This window comes from Rhinatrema bivittatum, chromosome 10 (genome assembly GCF_901001135.1).
Source record: "Rhinatrema bivittatum chromosome 10, aRhiBiv1.1, whole genome shotgun sequence".
NCBI lineage: Eukaryota > Metazoa > Chordata > Amphibia > Gymnophiona > Rhinatrematidae > Rhinatrema > Rhinatrema bivittatum.
The window spans coordinates 121,725,498-121,750,856 of record NC_042624.1 but is presented as its reverse complement, the minus strand read 5'-3'; the positions used below and the strand labels follow the sequence as shown (position 1 = coordinate 121,750,856).

Sequence of the window (25,359 nt, the reverse complement as noted above, 5' to 3'; positions counted from 1 at the left end):
CTGAGCACTAATCTGAGAAGCAGATGGTAGAAAGAAAACTTTATTTAATGAAGAAAACTTATCCTCAGATATATGCAGGTCTTCCAGAAAATACTTTATCAAAGTCATCCAAGGTAGTTCACCCAACATTCTTGAAAAATTTAATAATCATAAATTCAAATGTCTAGCCCAATTTTCAAGAAAATCCACACACCTTAAAAGAGCTCTCTGCTCCTGAAGTACAGTAGCACTAATTCTTTACTCTACAGCATGGAGAGTTTAGTTTCATGCTCTTTCAAGAGTTTATCATGGCCTAGAACCAAAGGCTCCATCTTTTCAGAAACAGCCTTGATCTGCCAGGACCACAAAGAAACCAATTCCCCAAGATAAACCATGAAATCTGACAATGAGTCCAAAGTCACCTCTGTCAGCTTTAGTCAGAATAGATACAGACTCACCGGAGTAGCCTGACCCTTTAGGCGTAAAGGCATCTAGCATGGAAACAGAGGCTTGAGCAGAAATTACATCATAAACTCCAACCTCCAAAGGTTGAGCAGATTGTGACCACCCACCAGGCAACAAAGACAACACACTGAGGGAGTCTATCTCAGATGCCGACTTCATAAAGGCTCTCTCCCGTGCTGAGGCTCCTTGTGCGTCATCAAGGAGGGTCAAAGCTAGTTCATCGGAGAAGCCATGTCATTCTGTCAGAGGAAGACGAAAGTCAAGGAGGCTAAGGGAGATCTTACCCCCAGGAAGACTCAGGGCTCCCTTGCTCAAGTCTACAACAGAGTCATCCAGCTCCCACATTGCGGACGACTTATGAACAAATGTTGAAATGGTTGGCCTGGCAAAATTGAGGCCTTGTATGTGTTTTGTTATTTGGTTTTAATTGTTGGATGTTTATTATGCATTTTATTTTGATTGATTTTATGAATCAAAATAAACTGTCAGAGATCCCTGCTGTTTGGGAAGTATCCTTTTGTTCAGCTAAAAGAGGAGGTAAGGATTGCACCTCAGGGTCTGAAGCCTCTCAAACCTCTCAATGAGATTTTGGGGCCCAGTCTCCATTCTGAGATAGTGAAATGTTCGTCAAGGTTCTATCTGAGATGGGCCCAAATTACTTCCAATCTTTAGGTGCCGGAGGTTATTCAGGAGAGCTATGTCCTAGAATTCCTCCGGCTGGTTTCCAGCACTTTTATGTTTCCCCTTGTCACTCCACACTAAAATGAGAGGTGATAAGAACAATGCTGCATCGGCTTCTCAGCTTGAGGGCAGTAATCCCAATAATCAAGGCCCAATGGAATATGGCACGTTATTCGATTTATTTTATGGCGCCCAAGATGGACGGATCATTCCATCCCATTCTGGATGTGAAACAGGTCAACAAGTTCCTCCAGGTCTCTCATTTCAGAATGGAACAAAGTAAATCATCAGGCTGTGAGGCAAGAGGAGTTTTTGACCTCTTTAGATCTAATAGAAGAATAAGGGAGGAGCACCAGCAATTCCTTCATTTTGCAGTGCTGGAGGAGTGTTTTCAGTTTCAGACTCTGTCGTTCATGTTAGCCACTGCTCCAAGAATATTTTTGATGGTGATGGTAGTGATGGCAGTGTGTTATTATTTGTGATAATTGTGGGTGGATCCTTGGGCCAGTGGCAGATGACCACGCCCATGGGGGAAGATCCCGAGAGGGACCACCGGTCAGGCTCAGAGTTAGGAGACAGACACACACTAGATCTTTTATTAAACTGTATAGTGAACCACCAGATGTGGCAGTAGTGAGCTGGAAGAGCCCGGCAGGGCTGTAGTCCCTCAGATACTGGATCAGCGATCCTGGATAACTGAGCTGTAGAGAAACTGAATATAGTGAGTAGGCAGAGTATGCGGAGTTCAGGAACAGAACCTTGATGGTAACACTCACACAATAGTCTCTTGAAGCAGCCCAGAGGCTGGAATGAAGTAGGCCCTCGAGGAGCGAGTACCTGGTTCCAGGGAAAGCTCTGAGAGAGAGATGGTAACTCACTGGTGTTGTAGGCAGCGGTGACTTCCTGGCAGAAGTTATATTCAGTAGCAGGTCCGGGAACGTGGGCCCTCGAGGAGTGAGTACCGGTTCCAGACTGCGACCTGAAAAGCAAGAGAGAGAGTGAGGCCCCTGAGCAGCGGGTACCCCTGGTAAAGTCCGAGGAGGCAGAGTAGCAAGGTAAGCGGAGAGCAAATCCCATCCGCAGCGATACCTGGAGGCAGCTAGGTTGCTAACTTGATTAGCTAGCAAAACAAGAGACCTTAAATATCTGGCGATGATGACATCATCTCAGGGGGACGCCCCTGAGGTTCGCGCCACAGCTGGTACTTGAGTCGGGGCCACGCCGCGCGTGCGCCCCTAGGCCTCAGGAGAACATGGCGGAAGGCAGCGTCTAGCCGGTCCAGGGACGCCGGAGGAGGTCAGCAAAATGACGCCGCGGCAGCCAAACGTCTATCAACCAAAGAGGGAGTCACCAAAGAGGTAAGGTGGCCGGAGTGGAGACGTCGGGCAGCGATGGTCGCAACACAGTGGTGCTGCGGATGAAAGGTATTTTGCTTCAACTTTATGTGGACGATTGGCTGATAAGGGCAGAGCAGGAGAGTGTGGTGGCCACACAGAAAGTGGTGCAGGTTTTGCAGGAGTTAGGTTGGGAAGTAAACGTTTCCAAAAGCAGTTTGATACCTTCCCAAACCTGAAATATCTGGGAGCTCTGTTTGACATAAGGGCAGTTTGAGAACATCTAATGGAACAAAGAATTCAGAAGCAGATTCTCTCGTTGCTGGCTGCCCAGAGGCTGAGGGTATGGCATTATCTTCGACTCCTTGATTCCATGGCAGCGGCTTTGGATTTGGTTCCCTTGGCAAGAGCTCACATGAGGCTGCTGCAGAGGACCTTGCTGTCCAGATGGAATCTGCAGTTTCAGGATTATTTCATATGGCTGATGGTGCTGAAGAAGGTCCAGACAAGCTTACAATGGTGGCTGAATTCCAAGAATTTAGTCTTCAGTCCCTAGACTAGGATGACAGCCTAACAGAATGGAGAGCTTGTTGTCTGGGATGTTTTGCTCAGGGCCAGTGGTCAATGGAAGAATTGTAATAATTCATCAGTCACCTGGAAACCAAGGCTATTCGGTTGGCTCTGCTAAACTATGTCTCACCTGAGAGGTCAAGCAATCAGAATAATGTCCGACAATGCTATGGTGGAGGCATATGTAAATCATCAGGGTGGAACAATTAGTTGGCAGGTAATGGAACAGGTAGCAATGTTGCTCATCTGGGTAGAAAAACATCCAAAGATGCTATTGGCCTCTAATATAGAAGGAGTGGAGATCGTTCAAGCAGATTTTCTCATTCACTATGCAGTGGACCCCGGGGAGTGGTCATCATCTCAAGTAGCGTTCCACAAGATAGTATCCAGATGGGATGTTTCGCTGATGGATTTGATGGTGACATTCAGGAATGCAAAGCTCAGCAGATTTTACAGCAGAGGGAAGGAGGTGCGATCTTCTGATCTAGATGCTCTGGTTCAAAGTTGGCCAACTGAAGCACCTTTGTATGTTTTTCCTCCATGGCCTTTAAAAGGGAGAGTAATTCAGAAGAAGTAATTTGAGGCATTTGGGCAGTGCCTATTCCCTAAGTCAACTTGAGTAATAGCAGTTAATGGACTTCTCCAAGAACTTATCCAAACATTTTTTAAACCCAGCTACACTAATTGCACTAACTCCAAGCTATCGGTACACCTTTATCCACATGTTTATTAACTCCTTCAAAAAAATGAAGCAAATTTGTGAGGCAAGACTTCCCTCGGGTAAATCTATGCTGACTGTATGCCATTAAACCATGTCTTTCTATATGCTCTGTGATTTTGCTCTTTCACTATTTTTCCCAGCACTGAGATCAGGCTTACTGGTCTATAGTTTCCCAGATCAGTTTCCTGGTGCCCTTTTTAAATATTGGGGTTGCACTGGCCACACTCCAGTCTTCAGGTACAATGGATGATTTTAATGATAGGTTACAAATTTTAACAAAGGGATCTGAAATTTCATTTTTGAGTTCCTTCACAACCCTGGGATGCATACCATCCGGTCCAGGTGATTTGCTACTCTTTAGTTTGTCAATCTGGCCTACTACATCTTCTAGGTTCACAGTGATTTGGTTCAGTTCATCTGACTCATCACCCTTGAAAACCACCTCCGGAACCGGTATCTCCCCAATATCCTCTTTAGTAAACACAGAAGCAAAGAATTTATTTAGTCTTTCTGCAATGGTCTTATCTTCCCTAAGAGCCCCTTTAAACCCTCAGTTATCTAACGGTCCAACCGACTCTCTCACAGGTTTCTTGCTTCGGATATATTTTAAAAAGTTTTTAATATGAGTTTTTGCCTCTACAGCCAACTTCATTTCAAATTCTCTCTTAGCCTGCCTTATCAATGTTTTACACTTAATTTGAAAAAGCTTATGCTTTTTCCTATTTTCTTCAGATGGATCCTTCTTCAAATGTTTGAAGGATGTTTTTTTGGGTAAAATAGCCTCTTCCACCTCACCTTTTAACCATGCCGATAATCATTTTGCCTTCCTTCCACCTTTCTTAATGTGTGGAATACATCTGGACTGCACTTCTAAGATTGTATTTTTAAACAATGCCCATGCCTGTTGAACACTTTTAACCTTTGCAGCTGCACCTTTCAGATTTTTTCTATTTTCCTCATTTTATCAAAGTTTCCCTTTTGAAGAGTTAGTGTTAGAGCTGTAGATTCACATATTATCCCTCTTCCAGTCATTAGTTCAAATTTGATCATGTTACGATCACTATTGCCAAGTGGCCCCACCACCGTTACCCTCTTTCACCCAAATCCTGTGTTCCACAGAGAATTAAATCTAAAATAGCTCCCTCTCTCGTTGGTTCCTGAACCAATTGCTCCATGAAGCTGTCGTTTATTCCATCCAGGAACTTTATGTCTCTAGCATGTTCTGATGTTACATTTACCAAGTTAATATTGGGGTAACTGAATTCTCCTATTATTATTGCACTACCAAATTGGTTAGTTTCCCTGATTTCTCTTGTCATTTCATCATCTGACCATTTTGGCCAGGTGGACGGTAGTTTACTCCTATCACTATACTCTTACCCAACACACATGGGATTGCTACCGATATAGATTCTACTGAGCATTTAGTCTCTTGTATGATCTTTATCCTGTTGGACTCTATACCCTCCCGGACATAAAGTGCCACACCCCCACCAAGTTGATCCTCCCTATCATCGCGATATAATTTGTACCTTGATATAGCACTGCCCATTGCTTATCCTCCTTCCACCAAGTTTCTGAGATGGCAATTATATCTATCTCATCATTTACTGCTCTACACTCTAACTCTCCCATCTAACTTCTTAGACTTCTGGCATTGGCATACAGATATTTCAAAGACTGTTTTTTGTTTGGATTAACAGTTGATAGAGATAATTTGGAATTCTTTAGCTCTGGTGATTCTTTACTTATAGGCACATGGACCATGTTTGCTTTTATTGGAACCTCTCTGTTGGGATGCTCTAACTCTCCTGTTTCCTTAGTGTCCTTCAAAGATACATCCCTCCGAACCATGCGCTGCTGAGTGACTGTCGGCTTTCCCCCTTGTTCTAGATTAAAAGCTGTTCTATCTCCTTTTTAAAAGTTAGCGTCAGCAGCCTGGTTCCACTCTGGTTAAGGTGGAGCCCATCCTTTCAGAAAATCTCCCCCTTCCCCAAAAGGTTGTCTAGTTCCTTACAAACCTAAAACCCTCTTCCCTGTACCATCGTCTCATCCATGCATTGAGACTCCAGAGCTCTGCCTGCCTCTGGGGACCTGTGCGTGGAACAGGAAGCATTTCAGAGAATGCCACATTGGAGGTTCTGGATTTCAGCTTTCTACCTAAAATCATAAATTTGGCTTCCAGAACCTCTCTCCCACATTTTGCTACATCATTGGTGTCCGCATGTACCATGAAGGCTGGCTCCTCCCCAGCACTGTCTAAAATCCTATCTAGGTGATGTGTGAGGTCCGCCACCTTCGCACCAGGCAGGCAAGGGGGTCCTCTCATCCACCAGCCACCCAGCTATCTACATTTCTAATAATCGAATCACCAACTATGATGGCTGACCTAACCCTTCCCTCCTGGGCAGTAGCCCTGGGAGACTTGTCCTCGATGCGAGAGGACAACACATCACCTGGAGAGCAGGTCCTTGCTACAGGATCACTTCCTGCTACACCAGGGTGATGTTCTCCAACCGGGAGACCTTTCTGATCCAAGGCAGCACCGGATCTGCCAGACTGGATTTGGGACTTGGCTACTATGTCTCTGAAGGTCTCATCAGTGTACCTCTCTGTCTGCCTCAACTCCTCCAATTCTGCCACTCTAGTCCCAGAGATCAGACTCATTCTCTCAGAGCCAGGAGCTCTTTGCACTGGGTACACACATACAATCTCTCACTGGCGGGTAAAAAATCATACATGTGACACTCGACGCAAAAGACTGGAAAGCCCCCCTCTTGCTGCTGGACTGCTGCCTTCATCTTAATTTTGTAGAGTTCCTAGTTAAATTTAGGTTACAAAGGGAGTTGGAATGAGAGTACTTTAAATTTACAGGTGTATTCACTACTTAATCTGCTAGTGTCCTACAAGGGGAAGATTAAACTCTCCATAAGGCCTGGTACAATAGTATGATTTAGATAAGAGCCTGATTGATTTTTAATGAGACAGTGTCTCGTGCCTAAAAATCAAGGGTTGAGCTAGGGGTGGATGGGTGGGAAAGACAGACACTAGAATGAACTCCCTCTGGCTTGCTTATTATCTCAGACACACACAAACTCTAAAGAATATATCCCACTATTTCTCCAAACATTTTTAAGTCCTAAGTTTTCCCAAAGCTATACTTACCAATCTTCTTCAACCACCATTAAGTTGATCTTCACTCAACGGCGCGTGCTTCCGGTCCTCTTCTACTGCAAAGGGTGTGGGGTATCTGGAAGCTGGGGCTGTGGAATTCAAAGCCTGGTTCGCTCGCGGTGGCCTCTGGAGTCCTCTCCCAGGGGATGCTGGGAGCAGTATGCAGATGAGCCTTCCGGTCCTCTTCTACTGCCTTTGTTTAGGAGGAGTTCTCTGACAAGGCAAGTTACAGGCTATTGCACCGCTTGGATGTGTGCAGAGTGATTTTGCAGTATCTCAAAGTCACGAATGATTTCAGAAAATCAGATCATCATTTTGATTTGTTCGGTGGAACACGATGTGGGGAGGCTGCATCAAAGTCTCTGATAGCTTGTTGGATTAAGACAGAGGCTTATGGGGATAGTGGTAGGGACTAACCTAAACAGGTTAATGCCCTTTCTGCTAGGGCTCAGGCAGCGTCCTGCATTTGATTTCCCCAGTGGAGATCTGCAGAGCGGTGATTTGGTTTTCTGTACATTTCTTTTCTAAACATTATAGATTGGATGTAGGAGCCGGGGGGAAATAGAGTTGCCGCTGAGGTTTTGAGAGCTGGTTTGGCTTGGGTACCTCCCATTTGTCTGGACTGGTGTGACTTGATGAAGAGGAAGGAGAACTTAGGTCTTACCTGAAAATTTCCTTTTCTTGAGTCCAGTCAGACCAGTCCACAACCCTCCTTTTGCTGTCAATCTCCTGTCTACATTATTGCAGTGCAAGAAGAAATTTTTGCTCGAAGGTGTACATTCAGGTATGCTTATTTTGGGAATACTCGTATAGTTCTATCTCTTCTTTCCATTTCTGTTTTGGGGTTTTTCTTGGTCTTGGAAGCCCTGTGGTTAAATAAATAAATACATAAATAAATAAAGATGTTATATTGTCCACGGTTAGCTTGTTACAGGTACTACAGGCAGGCTGAGCTCAGCATGGATGCATATAAGGGGGTGACGTCAGCATGCCTGTTTGTTTCTGTCTCCATCTGCTGGTTGGTAAGAATAAGCCTCAGTGTGAGAGGACAACACATCACCTGGAGAGCAGGTCCTTGCTGCAGGATCACTTCCTGCTGCAGCAGGGTGATGTTCTCCAACCGGGAGACCTTTCTGATCCGAGGCAGCACCGGAGCTGCCAGACTGGATTTGGAACTTGGCAACTATGTCTCTGAAGGTCTGGACCGATCTTACTGAACTCGAGGAAAGGAAATTATCAGGTAAGACGTCATTTCTTCTTGTATGCACTGCCTCCGATGCGTGCAAATACATCTCATGCATATTCAATTTGGATATCTTGAAAACCCACTTGGCTTGTGGCCCAGAGTTGCCCATCTCTGTAATGCTTTTCATTTTATAGCACTGCTGGACCTTCACAGTACAATAAGTTCCTACCCCCAAAAGCTTACAATCTACCTGAAGCAATGGGAGATAATGTGACTTGCCCAAGGTCACAAGGAATGGCAGGCAGCAAGATGTGAAGCCACTGCTCTACCCACTGGTCTGTATTGTGCTGTGCATATTCCAGGAGCTAGGATTTAGTAAAACATTTACCCAGAACTGTGCTTGCAGCCATGAGAAGGCCCAGCACATCAGCTAACCTAAGAAACCACAGGGCCAAACGAGGCTTTCATTTTCCAGGAGCCCTCTTCCCCCCAGCCCAGGATCAGAAGGCCACTTGGGGCAAACTCCCAACTCCTCTTTATTAAAACTTTAAAAAATGTAAACTTCAGAGTGTAACAGAAAAAGGAGCCATCAGATGTGTTCCAGTTACATAGATGACATAACCTGCAATAAATGAAAAGTCTGTTGTATGTTCACTGCATCTGTTTCCCTAATAACTCTGTCCTGCCTAAAGCAGGTACGTCACCCTGCAGCCCATCTCCACAGTAGTAGCTCTCTGATTCTCTCGTTCATATTCACAGTAGTCAAATAATGAAATGGTTTAAATAATAATTGCTCAATTTGATCTTTTCATGTGACAGAAAAGCCTTCCTGCCTCATTAGTGTCTCAGCAGGTTGGAGGGTCAGTTGATTTTTCTAGCATCCAGGATGATGTCTGTTTTCTAAAAGCTGGATTTCTTTCTGAGTTCCCTCACTTTGAGCTATCCTCACTCCATGAGCTTAGGTTCTGCCCTCTCCTCTGGTTACTGAGACTCAGCCGGAGAAGCGCAGCACAGATTGCACCAGTGCAGACAGTGGGAAAGCAAAATTCATGAAAAGTTGCACAAATGAAATATCCATGCAAATTAAATTAACAACGTGAAGTTACTATTCTATGCTCTAATCTATTTCACTTTCATGTTCTTCTTTGGCACAGCAGTGACATGCAAACAGATCAACAGGAGTAAGTTCATCCTGCTGAGCCCTGCTCCTCATAAGTTGCTGTTGAGTCTCTATTACTATAATTAGCATAATTTTGCCACTGCACCCTGGCTATAAATAAATGTCCGTCAAAGAGACAGTTAAATATACAAAACCATCAAATATCCACAAAGGACAACTCATACATTCAAATAAATATTAGTATTTAACTTCCAATGCCCCAAATTAGGCTCAAACTAAAACAATCAGAAACAAACGAATCCCAAAACTAAACAAATCACAATCTGTAATACAGAAAGAGCTGGAAGCTCATGCACAGCTAGCACTGACTGCACAGAAATGTAGTGGTTCTGTAATTATTGATACCGGTCCACAGCAACCAAACTTTATCTTACAGAGATTCTAGAAATTATATAGAAACGTAGAATTATGAAATACTGTAAACATTACAATTCTAAAACTGGTCATATTTCCAGGTAAACAGAAGGCTTGGGGGTAGCCTGCAGGGAGCAGCAGCTGCTACTCCCAGAATAAAAAAACCCACTTACTGGGAAGACTGGATGGTCCTCATCTGCCATTGTATTATTCGTTAGTGAGACAAGTGACAGAGTCACAGACGGATGGACGCCCATCTGAAGGATTAGCCCATCCTGCTGGGACACTTCCTAGCGGGCTGCTGCACTATGTCTGTACATAAATGCCAGCCATGTTTGTACCGCTCCTTACTGCTCTTTGCAACAATAGTAAATACCGGCAGAAAAAGACCCAAGTGGTCCATCAAGTCTACCCAGCAATTTTGTTTTTCTGAAAATGTTTCATATTTTCTTTGGACAGTAACTCCTGCTCCATGCAGGTTATGCTCATGCCCTCTGTTACGCATTCTGCAGATTACCAGTTCCGAGTTATCCCCCTTGGAGTTTCATATCATGACCCCTAGTTCTACCATTTCTTTTCCAACGGAAAAGATCGAACGTTTGTGCATCATTAATACCTGTCAGGTATCTGAAGGTCTGTATCCTATCTCCCCTGCACCTCCTCAGATCCTTCAGCCTCTCCTTGTAGGTCTTCTAAAACAGACCCCCCACCATTTTGGTCGCCCTTCTCTGGACTGTTTCCATCCTGTCTCTATCCTTTTTAAGATACGGTCTCCAGAACTGAACAGGTGAGGCCTCACCAAGGACCTGTACAAGAGCATTATGACTTCCCTTTTCCTGCTGGTTATTCCTCTCTAAATGCAGCCCAGTATCTTTCTGGCTTGAGCTATCGTTTGTCACCTTGCTTTGCTGCCTTCAGATCACCAGACACAATCACTTCAAGGTCCCTTTCTGGTTCATGCACAATAGGTTTTCACCCCCTATCATGCTTAGCTTTTTTGGATTCCCGCACCCCAGGTGCATGACTCTGCACTTCTTGGCACTGAACTGCAGCTCCCAAATCTGCAGCACAAGGTAATGGGAAATTGGACTCAAACAGCAAGCAACAAGGGCCCTGACTTTCAGGGTCTGGGAAACTGATGAGTATGGGGGTGACTTGCATGGCACCGCAGAAACTTCCATGAGCTTGCTGGGCAGACTGGATGGCCCGTTGCTCTTTTTCTGCCGTTATTTCTATGTTTCTTGAATGACATTCTTTTTGCCTTTATTTTATTAGCCAACTCCTTTGAGAACCAGATCAATAATTGTGTAAGCATTTGAAGTCTTGGATTTTTAAACAGGCTTTTGATTGATGTTTAGTAATTTTATTTGTGTTAGAGGGACCTATGAAGTATTTAGATATGTTGAAAGAGTGCTATCTTGATGGGATTGATTACTTCTACCTGTTTATTTTTTGTTACATGGAATTTGGCTGAATGTTGTTTGTTCTGAAATGAAAATGTGTGGTTTTGATTTTATTCAGCCCGATATTCAAAAACAACTTAGCTGGCTAAGTAGGATTTATCCAGTTAAGCGGCAGCCTCTAAATATCTAGCTATGTTCAGTGGTCACCACTTAGCTGGATAAGTCACATAGCCGGATAATTCAGGGAGAGGAATGGACCTAACAGGGTGGTGCTACTTATCTGGTTAATTTAGCTGAATAACTGCTGATATTCGGACTTATTTGATTAAGTTAACAGCATAAGTCAGACCTGCCATACAGCAGGTATAACTTAGTTGGATAAGTAACGATTTGTACACGGATATTCACTATTCCCTATTGCCAGTAAAACCAATTCAGCCCTCAGTTCACCCAGTTAGCTTCGAGAAACCCCCTAGTTTAAATGCCTTTACTCCCCCAGTTAGCCCTCACCCTTAAATCCTCGCAGATCTGCCTATTTTTATTTTTATACTTACACGCCATCTATAGCAGAAGTAAGTTACGCGGCAGGGGGGCCTCGGTGTGCATCGGATCGCGTAAGTATTTACGCGCACGTCTCAGGCTCACGCCCCGAAATTACCGTGCCCCGCCCACGGCCCCCCAGACCACGCCCAGGCCCTGTCGCTTATTGCAAACCTCCGAGATGTGCGCGCTCCGGGAGATATACGCTTATCTCGGCAGCTTTTAAAATCCACGCGGTGTGTGTGCAAGCCCGACGTATTCGCGCGTCCCCTAATTAACGCATGCATTGGGCTTTTAAAGTTCACCTTTAAAAGCATTACAAGCAGAACAGAATGCCTTAGCATGGGGTCTTATCAGGAGCCTGACAATACGACCACATATCCCCAGTTTTGTGCTTCCAGCGCAGTGGTGTATAAAATGTGAAATTCTGACGTTCATCCACCAAGCTCTGAAATACAAAATGCTGCTCTGTGTTGGCTCGGTTTTCAGGATTTACACACCATCCCGCCTGTTACAATCCATGGGAAGTAATTTGCAGATACTGAAAGCTATCTGAGATACGGGCCACAGAGTGTAAAGATGGAGATGTGCAGTTGTATATTTAAGAAGAGGGTAAAAGTGATATTGTTTGCCAAAGCATCGGGAAGCTGACTGTACAATTATCTGAAGAAAACAGGGTGCGTGTGATCACACAGCTAGGAATGGGTTGGGTAGGAAGGATTGCATGTGCTGTAGCACTCTGTCAGGGTCATTCATCAAAGTGCATTAGGCTGTTACCGCCCTAACGCTTGATCAAGCTAGGGCGAGAGAATATTGTAGATATCTCATCTTTGTGAGACTTTCCTCACTCAAAATGACGTCAAATCTTCACCCAGGTCTACTGTGCTGTTCGTAACGTCTCACTCTGCATGCAAAACTGGCCCCAAAACCCTAGACCACCACCACCAAAAAAATCATTATTTTTTAAAATTCTTGCCCAAGACGGCTGTGCCAAAGCAATGGAGGAGGAGCTGTTTAAAAGCATATCAAACAGAAAATAAAAATAAAAGTGTTTCACAAATGCAGTAAGTGGCTTAGCAAAATCCTCCACAGTGCAGACAATAAGGAGCACAGAAGAGGCTGAGCAGCGCACTAAAGTATACCTGCATTGCATTTTGTTAGACTATGGCATATCGGCTCCTATAATGCGCTGCTCCTAGATGTAGCACATAACAACTCTCTCATAATACGTGGCAGTTCTCTAACTTTCTAGGATTGGGTTCTGGCTTTATTTTTGGTTCAGAGTTACATATCGGCGCTGCTCCTAGATGTAGCACATAACAACTCTCTCATAATACGTGGCAGTTCTCTAACTTTCTAGGATTGGGTTCTGGCTTTATTTTTGGTTCAGAGTTACATATCGGCGCTGCTCCTAGATGTAGCACATAACAACTCTCTCATAATACGTGGCAGTTCTCTAACTTTCTAGGATTGGGTTCTGGCTTTATTTTTGGTTCAGAGTTACATATCGGCGCTGCTCCTAGATGTAGCACATAACAACTCTCTCATAATACGTGGCAGTTCTCTAACTTTCTAGGATTGGGTTCTGGCTTTATTTTTGGTTCAGAGTTACATATCGGCGCTGCTCCTAGATGTAGCACATAACAACTCTCTCATAATACGTGGCAGTTCTCTAACTTTCTAGGATTGGGTTCTGGCTTTATTTTTGGTTCAGAGTTACATATCGGCGCTGCTCCTAGATGTAGCACATAACAACTCTCTCATAATACGTGGCAGTTCTCTAACTTTCTAGGATTGGGTTCTGGCTTTATTTTTGGTTCAGAGTTACATATCGGCGCTGCTCCTAGATGTAGCACATAACAACTCTCTCATAATACGTGGCAGTTCTCTAACTTTCTAGGATTGGGTTCTGGCTTTATTTTTGGTTCAGAGTTACATATCAGCGCTGCTCCTAGATGTAGCACATAACAACTCTCTCATAATACGTGGCAGTTCTCTAACTTTCTAGGATTGGGTTCTGGCTTTATTTTTGGTTCAGAGTTACTTGACGTGTGTCGGCTGACAGGATTATTCTGCCCCGAGATCTGCAGGCTTTGCTGGATATACCCTGCACACTTTTGCCCTGCAGGGGATGGCACAGTAGCTCCCCGCCCTCACACCTGGTATCTGTCCGAGTGGTGGATATCCTCCGTGCAGTGCGGAGAAGCCGTGGGGGAGTCTCCTTCCCGCTTGATTGACGCTGACAACAAAACCGACTGCAAGAAAAGAAGGGGAAAAGGGGGGGGGGGAGGGAAACCAAAATATCAGTCATGGAAATGTACCGCTCCCTCTTTACAGCAGCGCCCCTGACTGGCACCAGGAACGCTTCTGCTCAGCAATTACAACGCTTGGCACCTGCAGGGCTTTGCACGCTAAATATTTCTCACCAATTATACAGCGAGTGGTGTTTGACCTTATATCAGGGGTGAGCAAACATTTTGAGCCTCAGCCCCCCTTTCATTCATGCAATAAGTTGGGGTCCCTGCCCAAGATAGATAACTTTAATATATAAATATAAGAATGGCATTCAGCAGGCAGCCAGTGACTCACACACACAGACACACAATCTCACACACACACACAAACACACTCTCTCACACACGTACTCTCTCACACACACACTCTCACACATACACACACTCACTCATACACACATATTCACACCCTCTCACACATACTCTCACATACACACACACTCACTCATACACACACACTCTCTCATACACACACACTCACACCCTCTCACACACACACACTCTCACACATACACACACTCATACTCACTCAGACACACACACTCTCACACATACACACACACTCACTCTTACACACACACACTCACACCCTCACACACTCATACACACACACACTCACACCCTCTCACACACACACTCTCACACATACACACACACTCACACAGACTCTCTCACACACATACACACACACACTCACACTCCCTCTCACACATACACACACACTCTCACACATATACACACACACACTCTCACACACACACAGAAAGAGAGAGAGAGAGAGAGATCTCATGCCCGGACACTGCACAGCCATCCCAACAGAGAGAAAAAGACAGCCAAACAGACATCCAGAGACCCAGACAGAAAATCAGAAGCAGGCATAGACCACGCACTGCAGACACACACCACAATGAGAAGGGCTGGAAATCATTTTTAAAAACTGAGATGCCAGCCAACATTTTTAGGAGCTGAGGAAAACTCCATCCCACCCTGCACATTTTTTTTTTGCCTTTTTACTGTTTTCATTCATTTTTTATATGTTCTATTTTTGCATTTTTCTTAGTTTATTTGTCTTTTTTATTTTCTCATGTTTGGTTTGCTTATTTAACTTCCCCCCCTTCCCCATCTCCTCATTCTTTCTGTCTTCTTTTTCCTCATTCTACGCCCCCTACCTCACCACTTCATTTCCCTGTGATCTCTCTCGCTGCGTAGGGACCCTGTGGCAGCAGGAACCCCCTCCTGGGCTGGGGGTGGCGGCTCTTCCTGGGTTGTGGAACACCGCAGTGGCCCCTCCCATGTCCGGTTCTGCCACAGTTGTCTGCACCCGGCCCATCAGAGCAGAAGCAGCTGCTCTCCCCATGCCAGGCTTACAACGTGGTCCCTGGCTTGCAGCGCCTCTGTGGCACCGAGACTCAACCACGTGGCCATTTTTTCCTCCCTCATTGGGCCCCCCCTCTTAGGATCGTTCATGCCCAGCAGTTTGCTCACCCCTGCTCCCATTTACCTGTCAAATTCACGCAAACATGGACTGCGTGCCCCCTGTTACAACGGGCAGTGCCACCTTCTGTCCCCGCGTGGCGGAGTTATTGTTATAGAAGACTTCTCAGCACCTCTGCTTTGCCTTTTGGTATCTAGGCCATGCATTTAGTCCTCATAGTCACAATCCTGATAAACTGAGGCACATCAGCATGGCAAGTGTGCGTCAGCATTTACCCCACCTTCCCTGACAATGCATGGAGTAAGCAGAAGTAAATCTGACGGGAAAAGTTAAAAGTGTTTCACCTCAGTGCTCTCCGGTTTAAGAGATGGATCGTACTATTCTGCAAGCAGTAAGGAGAAAACATTCCAACTTCTATCAATGCAACGTAACCACGGTAAAGTACAATGAATAACCCCGAAGATTCCCTAAGTTAAAAGCATGAAGACACTCTCTGGCAGTGCTTTGTTCTGAAGATGGTCACTGGCAGACGTGGGAATACTGGAGCCCTGCCATGCCACCCCATTAACCATGCATTTCACCCACCAGAGACGGCCACCCGAACCTCCTCACAGACACCGCCTGCCACAGTTTAAGCCACAGGCTTTCCTTTTTTTTATTTTTGGTTTCTATCAGGCCGCTGGGAGGAAGGTCTCTGGAGGTTTCTAGCTCTGACATGTGCATGTGGCACGAGCAGGCTCGGGTTTCACTGAAGGAGCGGTTTAGAGCTGTGACTGAAGCTTCTCCAGTGCCAGGCAGCCTTGCATGGCCACAAACGTGGTCAGCTGTGAGCTCTCAGGTGAAGTACTGTACCTTGTCATAACATCTGCACTACACACAACACAAAATGAAGTCATAAAAACCAAAGTAGAAAAGTTATAGCAGTGTGAAATCTTACATTTTTAGCTGTAAAGTGAAAAAAACAACTGCATATTGTGAGGGGCTGGGAGAACAGAACGAGGTCTTTGCGTCCACAAGAAGTAAACCGCTCTCCTACTTTCTGGGATGAGATCTATGGTAGGAAAAATGTTGTTTAAATGATGCTGCAGCAAAAGTCAAAACCACAAACAGAGATGGACACTCTGGGGATAATTTTGTAATATTGTGCATAAATTAGTTGGAAAATTTGCATATAAGTTACAGCAATTTTCAAAGCAGATTTGCATGCACAAAGCCTGCTTTGAAAATTATCCCAGCAAAACTACATCTGCACAATTACACCGGCTAACTGGTGCGCTTAATGTTGCCGAGAGAATTCACATGCATATTTTCTAAACTGAAAAGGTGTGTGCGTAAGTCCAACCCGCCCAGACTCCACCCCTAGAAGGCCCCGCCCCCATAAGCAGTGTGTATGGGCGCAATTCTGCATGCATATTGGCCACGTCTGCAGGTAAAGCAGAAATCTCTTTGAAAATGACCCTCTAGGTGAGCCTTTGGATATCTTATCTAGAGTCCGCATGCATTTGTGAACATGGAGACAATTTTTAGTGCAGTAAAGTAACAGTAATGGCTTTGAGGCTGATTCATCCATTCTGCGGCTGGAAAGGAGGCCGATTTGATATCCAAAGCTGGAACAGAGGCTGCGTGGATGGCTGAATAGGGAAAACTGGGCATTTAGTGAGAAACTGTGTGCCAGCCCTGCTCCGAGCTGCGGCATACATTAGCGGCCTAATTGTCCTATACAGGTGACTTCTTATCTCTTTTCAGACATTGCTCTCTTTTAGAAAAGGCAGGCAAACCACACTGACATACTCAGGCTGTGATGTGAGCATGCGAGAACGTCTGCACACACTTCTATCTCCATAAGGTTTAATTTACATATTTTGTGAAACAGTTACTTAGCCCACCTCCATAGGAATCAATGGGGAAAACCTCAGTGCTCAGACACATAGGAAAAAAACCTGCTTATTACAGTCATAAAACTAATCACGAATGCTTTACCATGCAAGGCCAGCCTGGGTCCAAATGTTAAGCACCACCTACACACACACACAGGTTTTCCAATCTACACAAGATTTATTCTGCATCCTTTGTTCACAGATCTCCTAACCATGAAAGGGCAATAATGAATGGACACTAGTCCCACACCTGTTCCTTACACACACACGGCAATCCTCTACCCCAGCGCTACTGTCGAGGCTTCACAATCTCCCAGTCCCCTTCCATAGAGGCAGCACCGGCCATTACAGCCTCATCTTTCACACACAAGGACTCCTTTACCACATGGTTGTTTAGACAAGCCTTTCCGAACCTAACTGACTCACCTAACTGTCCTAACAGACTGACCGCAACAACCTTTAAGATACCTTTCAGCACTATGTAAATAATTATTCCTCTTCTTATTGTTAAATTACTCCTGCTTCTCTTCTTCTTCTCCCAGTTCCAGCTTCCCCTGTTTTATTGTAACTTTTTGCTTCTCTCCACTTGTTAAATGTTCAAGGTTATCACACTCCCTGTTACCTGTAAACCAGCATGATGTGATTGCATCATGAATGCCGGTATAGAAAAGCTCTAAATAAATAAATAAACCCCCAGGATATCATGTTACGTGCATTTTTGTGAGTGTGTTACTGTATGAACATTTAGTATAACTTCATTTACTGGATATCTGAGGTTTTTCATGGTTTGTATTAGCATTCTTTGGATTTTTTTTTTGTATGTGTGGCTTTGTTTTTAAACTCTTTATTTAAAGAACAGAATATAGATACAGCCTCAATCTACAATAGAAAAAAGCACACGAAGGACAATCTTCCCTAAACATTGAAACAACAAAGAGGCAACCACCAGCATATTAGTCAAACCAGTAAAAGCAAATTATTAACAAATTTCCAATATTTTCCCCATTGCCCCATTATTCTTTAAGTCAGAAGTCACCTTGCCAATCAGCTCCACCTCATGCACCTGTTTTTTTCCAATGCGAGAGTGAAAGAACCGTTTTCTAGAAAATGGCACTGGTACTTCTAGCTGCCAATAATACTTGATTGCACATTTTACCTGAGTTCATATCCAAATGTACATCTTCCCACTATCCCAAAAGGCACAAGGCAGGCCTCAAACTCATTACCAAGAAAAGCATTAATACCAGTCCCAACTTGTGCCCAAAAAGATCTGATCGACCACCACATATGCATATATGAGTCTTCGCCTTCGCACCCATGCCAACAAAGGTGTGTAGAGCCTAAGATAAGTCCTAGAAAGTAACTTATTCATTAACTCTGTCCTCCGACTGAAAGTCAACAACTGCAGGTCAAACCAAGATCCTCATTCCACTGATCAGTTAAGGATGTGAGAAATGTCTTGTGCTCAGGGTCTGAATAACAGCCTTGCCCAACAAAGAAATTAACCTCCCTCCCTCCTCCGCAAGCATCAGGACCACCTCCTCCAGCCTGAGGGAACCCCTATAACTCTAACCTACCCCTTCCAAGCTGGGCAGTGCATTCTCAAAATGATTATGGGTATCCAAGGAATCAAATTCAGACTTCAAAACATTAACCAAAATCCAATCCCTCTCATCCCAATGTTGATCTAAATATCTTAAACCAACAGTCCACTAATCCTCAAAATCAGTCCTAGATGTGAAAACTGAAACACTAGGGTTATCTTTCAACAAAGATGAGGGAGATAAACCCCAGGATTCCCAATTCCTTTACAAAAAGCCATCTACATTGGAACGTTATGAGCAACTAGAGGATTAGCTCTAAGTAGCCGGTGAACATGGGGTGAGGTGGACGGCAAAAATAATAACAAAGGTAAATCAACCGCCTCAGCTATTCCCGCTTCCAGGGACAACCAGGATAAATTATAATTTCTACCCAGCCAGTCCTTCCAACGAGCTAACCATGAGGCCCCAAAATAAGCTAATCCATTCAGTTTTGTACATCAAAGCGTGCCCACCATTTAGACAAAGAGCTTGAGAAAGGGATGTACTGAAAAATATACTTCAGACTGGGTAATATATTCATTTTTAAAACTGAAATTCTTCTCGCCCAGGACAGAAACACATCTCTCCAGTCCCACAAATCTGAACCACCGGGGCAAATTTTCTTGGAATAAAAATACCCAGGTACTTAAATCAATCTCTCGCCAACTTAAACTGCTGAAAACATCTAACCCTGTTCCTCCACCCCCACAAGAAACAACTCAGAATTTTGATAATTAATCCTGTAATCCGGTGAAAAATAGCAAGATGTCAACTACATAAAAAGAGATCTTATGTGATTTGCCATTAAACACAAACCCCTCCATCTGTTTATCATATCTTCATCTTATCACTTGAGCAAGAGATTCAATAAGTAGATGAAAGAATAAAGGAGACCGGGGCAGCCCCGCCGTGTGCTCCTATGGATAGGAAAAGAAGCCACCCAGGTGATCGAACAACGCACGAATCCAGTGGAAAAACTCAGCCTCAAAACTGTAAACCTTCAAAATAGCAAACCTATAATCCCAGTATACCATGTCAAAGACTTTCTGAGCATGCAGGAAAACAAGTATCCCAGGCATCTTACGTTTGTTGGCCAGAGATGAGACTGAAGATCTTATGAGTGAGTATTAGTCACAGACAGTCTACCTTTAATGAAACCACTTTGATCTTCATCAACCCCTCTAAACACAGCTGTAACATCTTTACTAGGATCTTAACATCTGCATTCAGCAAAGAGATGGGGGCGATATGAACCAGGGTCAAGAGGATCCCTACCCTTCTAGTGAATCAAAACTTATGGGAGCAAGAAGGATGCTCTATGAGGTTGTCCAAAGAGCTGGCCAAAGGCAACGCAAGAACAGAGAAAAAACCTTTTTATAAAAATCAATAAAAAATCCAACAGGGCCAGGGAACTTCCCTTTAGGGAGCGCACAGACAGCTTTTTGCATCTCCTGAGGAGCAATGGGTGCAGCTAATCTGAGTCTTTGCTGCTCAGTTAAATGAGGCAGCCAAACTGTTTCCAAAAAAAAACTGTAATAGTTTCTGAACTTCCTAAACCTCCTCTGAATAAAGACCGAATAAAAGAAAACAAGGGCATCACTGATATCTTTAAGATTATGAGAGATGTTCCCTTCTTCAGAGAAAATTCCAGTAATAATATTGCTCTGTCTCTTTTTCCTGATCAATTTGGCCAACAAAGTTCCCATTTTATTACAATGTTCATAAAACTGTTGATGTGAGAAGCGCATTGAATGCTCAGTTTGATTAGTTTTAAGGTACTTAAGTTCCTGTCTTCACACCCTACTAGAGCACCTCTCTAGGATCAGGATTTCTGTCTAAAGTTGCAATCTTCTTGAGATGACTACCTATCTATTCTACTATCTCACACAGATTTAGAAATTTCCCATAACAACAATGGATTATAATCTGCCAATTGATGAGCGTCAAAGAATTCTTCAATACTGCGAGCCACAAAGGTCCAGGGAATCCTCCTTTCCCAGAACAGACAAATTCAAACTCCAAGTCCCTTCTGAACTCAGGGCCTGAGAGAAAGATAGAAAGCCAGGTGGTGGTCTGAAATACGTCTGTCATTCCCAATTTACCATGCACATTTTCAGAGCACAAAAGGTAATCCAATCTGCTGCAGTATATGAGTTGTGAACTTGAGAAAAGGAAGTATAACTTCTACCATGAGCGTAGCGGGCTCTCCAAACATCCACAAGATAAGACCTTTATTGCTTTCTATGAAGGAGAGGGTTAGGACACGCACCCCAATCCCATCAGCCACTATGGGAGAAGAAGTAAACTTAGCCACCTCCAAAGCCAATTCTTATACAAGAGATTCTGGTCTTATCAGGTTCACCTCCTGGTCATACAGAGATAGCTCAGGGTGAAGGTAAGATTTAGTAGCAAGCAAAGGAAGAGCACTGTCCTGTGCTTATTGTATGAATAAAAAATACCTGCCTTACCGAATCTCAAGTTCAGCTTCGGACAGGTGAGTCTCTTACAGAAGAGCCAGCCAGGTGGGCTTTAGGATTTTTAAGAAACTGAAACATTTTCTTCCTTTCAACAGGTGAGGAAACGCCTCTCACACTGAATGAAATAAAACAGACCTGCGTGCTAACCATCACCAGCAGGAAAGAATAATAAAACAATAATAATAAAATTCCTGCCCAGCAAACCACCATTCTGCTTGTCTAGGAATTAACTCCCTTAAACCCCCCACCCCCCTCTCAACCACCCTAAAACTCCCATGAGCCCGTTCAGAAAGGGCAACTGCTAGCACCCAACAACCCACTAGCATGCATGCCAGCCTTTCAACACCCCAAGTAAGGAGTAAAGACACAGAGAGCGCATGCCAGCTAGGAGAGAGCTACCAGGGGCACAGCCCTCCTGCCCTGTACCCCACCCAACCCACTAGCATGCATGCCAGCCTTTCAACACCCCAAGTTCCAAGTTAATTTTCCCTGTTTTTTGTAACTTTCTCACATCCTTTTCTGATTCCCTGTATTTAAAGTTCAAGGTTTTTATTGAGAATATTGTTTATTACGCTACGTTATGCCTTTCACACTTTGTTAATTGTAAACCGGGTTGATGTGATGCCTGTCATGAAACTCGGTATAACAAAAACAATAAATAAATAAATAAATAAATAAGTAAGAAGTAAAGACACAGAGAGCGCCTGCCAGCTAGGAGAGAGCTACCAGGGGCACAGCCCTCCTGCCCTGTACCCCACCCAACCCACTAGCATGCATGCCAGCCTTTCAACACCCCAAGTAAGAAGTAAAGACACAGAGAGCGCCTGCCAGCTAGGAGAGAGCTACCAGGGGCACAGCCCTCCTGCCCTGTACCCCACCCAACCCACTAGCATGCATGCCAGCCTTTCAACACCCCAAGTAAGAAGTAAAGACACAGAGAGCGCCTGCCAGCTAGGAGAGAGCTACCAGGGGCACAGCCCTCCTGCCCTGTACCCCACCCAACCCACTAGCATGCATGCCAGCCTTTCAACACCCCAAGTAAGAAGTAAAGACACAGAGAGCGCATGCCAGCTAGGAGAGAGCTACCAGGGGCACAGCCCTCCTGCCCTGTACCCCCACCCAGCCAATCCACAGTGTAAAATGGATCGCAAGTATAGAAAGCGAGGCAAAGCACAAACAATGAAAAACCCAAAACAGGACTCGTGCAGATCAATCCCCCCCCTGCGCTATTAAAACCTGTAACACAAATAATGAACGTACAAAAGGTTTCTAGGGAGACATGGAGGACCCCGCAGAAAAGCAGAGGACTCATCTGTATGCAACCCTAGCCCGGGAGCCAGGCTGCTGGCCAGTGGGGCCATAAAGTAGTCATCTCTTCGGGGCTGGAACCCTGGCTGGCCGGTCCCCCCGTCGCTTTTCTTCCCCAAGGTGCGAGCTCTTTATAGCTTTCTGTCAGGCCCCCGCATGCTAAGGGTGGCTCTTTACATCTCTGGCAGAGGGGCTCACGTTGCTCTAGATCCCACTATTTATTTAGCACTTTTATATACCGATATTCAAGTAACACGGTTACCAATCACTTCGGTTTACATTTCAAGCAAAAACCATGACATGAAAATGTCTTACATTAAACAAGGGTGATCAAACTCGGATACAAAGAACTGGGTTTAACATAGTGTATAAGAAAAGGAGACTTGGCCGGCGAGCTAAAGCTAGCTGGTGCCGTGTTCATTTATAGCCACTATGGGCTACAAATGCCAGAAATCACTTCAGGCTCAAAGCAGTGTCCAGACCTCAGGCTTTTACTGATAGATAATTAGGTCTGAAATGCACAAACAACTTGTGACTTGCTGACAGCTCCTTCTCTCAATCTGCGCACGAGTCTTCCTTACAGGGACTCGGGGTTTCTCCACCCTCCAGGATGTGGAAAAGTGAAGACCTTGGGTGGACAGGGTACCCTTTTATTTTGGCAGGGATCCCCCTTCAACCCCGAATAAAAATGGGCAAAACCAGTCCTGGCACAGAGAGTTCAACTTCACCTTTCTCTCTCCAGGGATGAACAATCTGGGTGGGGGTCCTGACAAATCTTAAATGTCTCTTTTCTCACAGTGAGTTGATTCTCTATTGTTTAGGGTCTGGGCATCCTTCTGGGGAAGGGGGCTGCACCTTAACCAGCGTGGAAGCAGGCTACTGGTGCCCACCTTCACAAGGGAGGAAGCGCAGCATTGAAACCAGATGATGGGGGAAAGCCGCCAGTCGCTCAGAAGCGCATGGATGGGAAGGATGTATCTGTGAAGGACACTACGAGAACTGAGAAAATAGTGCTCCTTAGTATAGAGGCTGCAATAAATGCTAAAGGGGATCAGATGCCTTTAAGTAAAGTGCAGAAAGATTCCAGATTAGCCCTGTCAGCGGATGCGCAGGTTGTTAACTCACACAGGAAACGTACTTTGAAATGTCTGAATACAAATGCTAGATGGGAGAGTCAGAGTGTACGGCACTGGATGGAGAGGTAGATATAATTGGCATTACAGGTGGAAGGAGGATAACCACTGGGACACTGTGATATCAGGCTACAAATTATATTGCAATGATAGGATGGATCAAATTGGGGGAGGGGTGGCACGGTTGAAAGATGAGGTGAGAGAGGTTTTAATATCTAAAAGAACATCTTTCAAGAAATGGAAAAGGGATCCAAATGAAGAAAACAGGAAGCAGCATAAGCACTGGCGAGTCAGATGCAAAGCACTGATAAGGACGGCAAAGAGAGACTTTGAAAAGAAGCAAAAACTCATAATAAAAACCTTAAGAAATATATCCGAAGCAGGAAGCCTGAGAGGGAATCAGTGGGACACTTAGATGATCGAGGGGGTTAAAGGGATAGTTAGGGAAGGTAAGGCCATCATGGAAAGACTAAATTAATTTTTTGCTTCAGTGTTTACTAATAAGGATATTTGGGAGATACCTGTTCCAGAGAAGGTTTTCAAGGGTGATGATTTGGATGAACTGAACCAAATCACTGTGAACTTGGAAGATGTAGAAGGTCTGGTTGACAAACTGAAGACTGGCAAATCACCTGGACCGGATGGTATGCACCCCAGGGTTCTGAAAGAACTAAAACATGAAATTGCAGACCTATTACAAGTAATTTGTAATCTATCATTAAAATTGGCCATTGTACCTGAAGATTGGAAGGTGGCTAATGTAACCTCAAAATATAAAAAGATCTGGGTGTCATAGTGGATAATACATTGAAATTGTTGGCTTAGAGTGGCAGTGGTCAAAAAAGCAAGCAGAATTTTAAAAATTATTAGGAAGGGAATGATGAATAAAACAGATAATATCATAATGTCTCTGTACTGCTCCATGCTGAGACTGCACCTTAAATACTGTATGCAATTCTGTAGCTGCATCTCAAAAAAGATATAGTTGCACTGGAGAAGGTACAAAAAGAGTGACCAAAATGATAAAGGGGATGGAACAGCTCTCCTATGAGGAAAGGCTAAAGAGGCTAGAGCTGTTCAGCTTAGAGAAGAGAAGGCTGAGGGTGAATATGATAGAGGTCTATGAAATAATGAGAGGACTTGAATGGGTAAATGTGAAACAGTTATTTACTCTTTCAGATAATATAAGGACTAGGGGGCACTTCCTGAAGTTAGCAAGTAGCACATTTAAAACAAATCCGAGAAAATTCTTTTTCACTCAATGTATTATTAAGCCCTGGATGTGGTTAGGTCAATTAGTTTAGCTGGGTTTAAAAAAGGTTTGGATAAGTTCCTGGAGGAGAAGTCCATAAACTGCTATTGATCATGTCAACTTATTTATTTATGATCACATTAAGCCCATATTAATAGAACTGCACTGGTTACCAGTGAAGCAGAGATCTAAATTTAAGTTGATCACTTTGGTACATAAGCTCATGATATCAGATGGTAAATGTATTTTACAGAAAAAGTTGGAATGGTATAAACCTAATTGCACTTTGCAGTCAGCAAATAAAGCATTGTTAAAAGTACTAGTTACCCCTGCGGTCTGTTTGCAAAGAATGTGGGCAAGAGCCTTTTCGTATGTAACCAGGGTTATGTGGAATTCTCCTCCTGATCAACTCA

The 25,359-nt window shown here is 44.2% G+C and overlaps 1 protein-coding gene across 2 annotated transcripts in view; it reads right to left on the bottom strand.

Annotated features, from left to right (window-relative positions):
* The window catches only part of LOC115099775 (E3 ubiquitin-protein ligase RNF220-like), a 207,260-nt gene that overhangs the window by 110,980 nt on the left and 70,921 nt on the right, over positions 1-25,359 (bottom strand). For both annotated transcript variants that reach the window (XM_029617612.1, XM_029617613.1), the window contains exons 3-4: positions 16,254-16,367; positions 13,747-13,842 (exon numbers count right to left, since the gene is read on the bottom strand). In XM_029617612.1, coding sequence (XP_029473472.1) covers positions 13,747-13,842; positions 16,254-16,367 — 210 coding nt within the window. The remainder of the gene's footprint in view (positions 1-13,746; positions 13,843-16,253; positions 16,368-25,359) is intronic.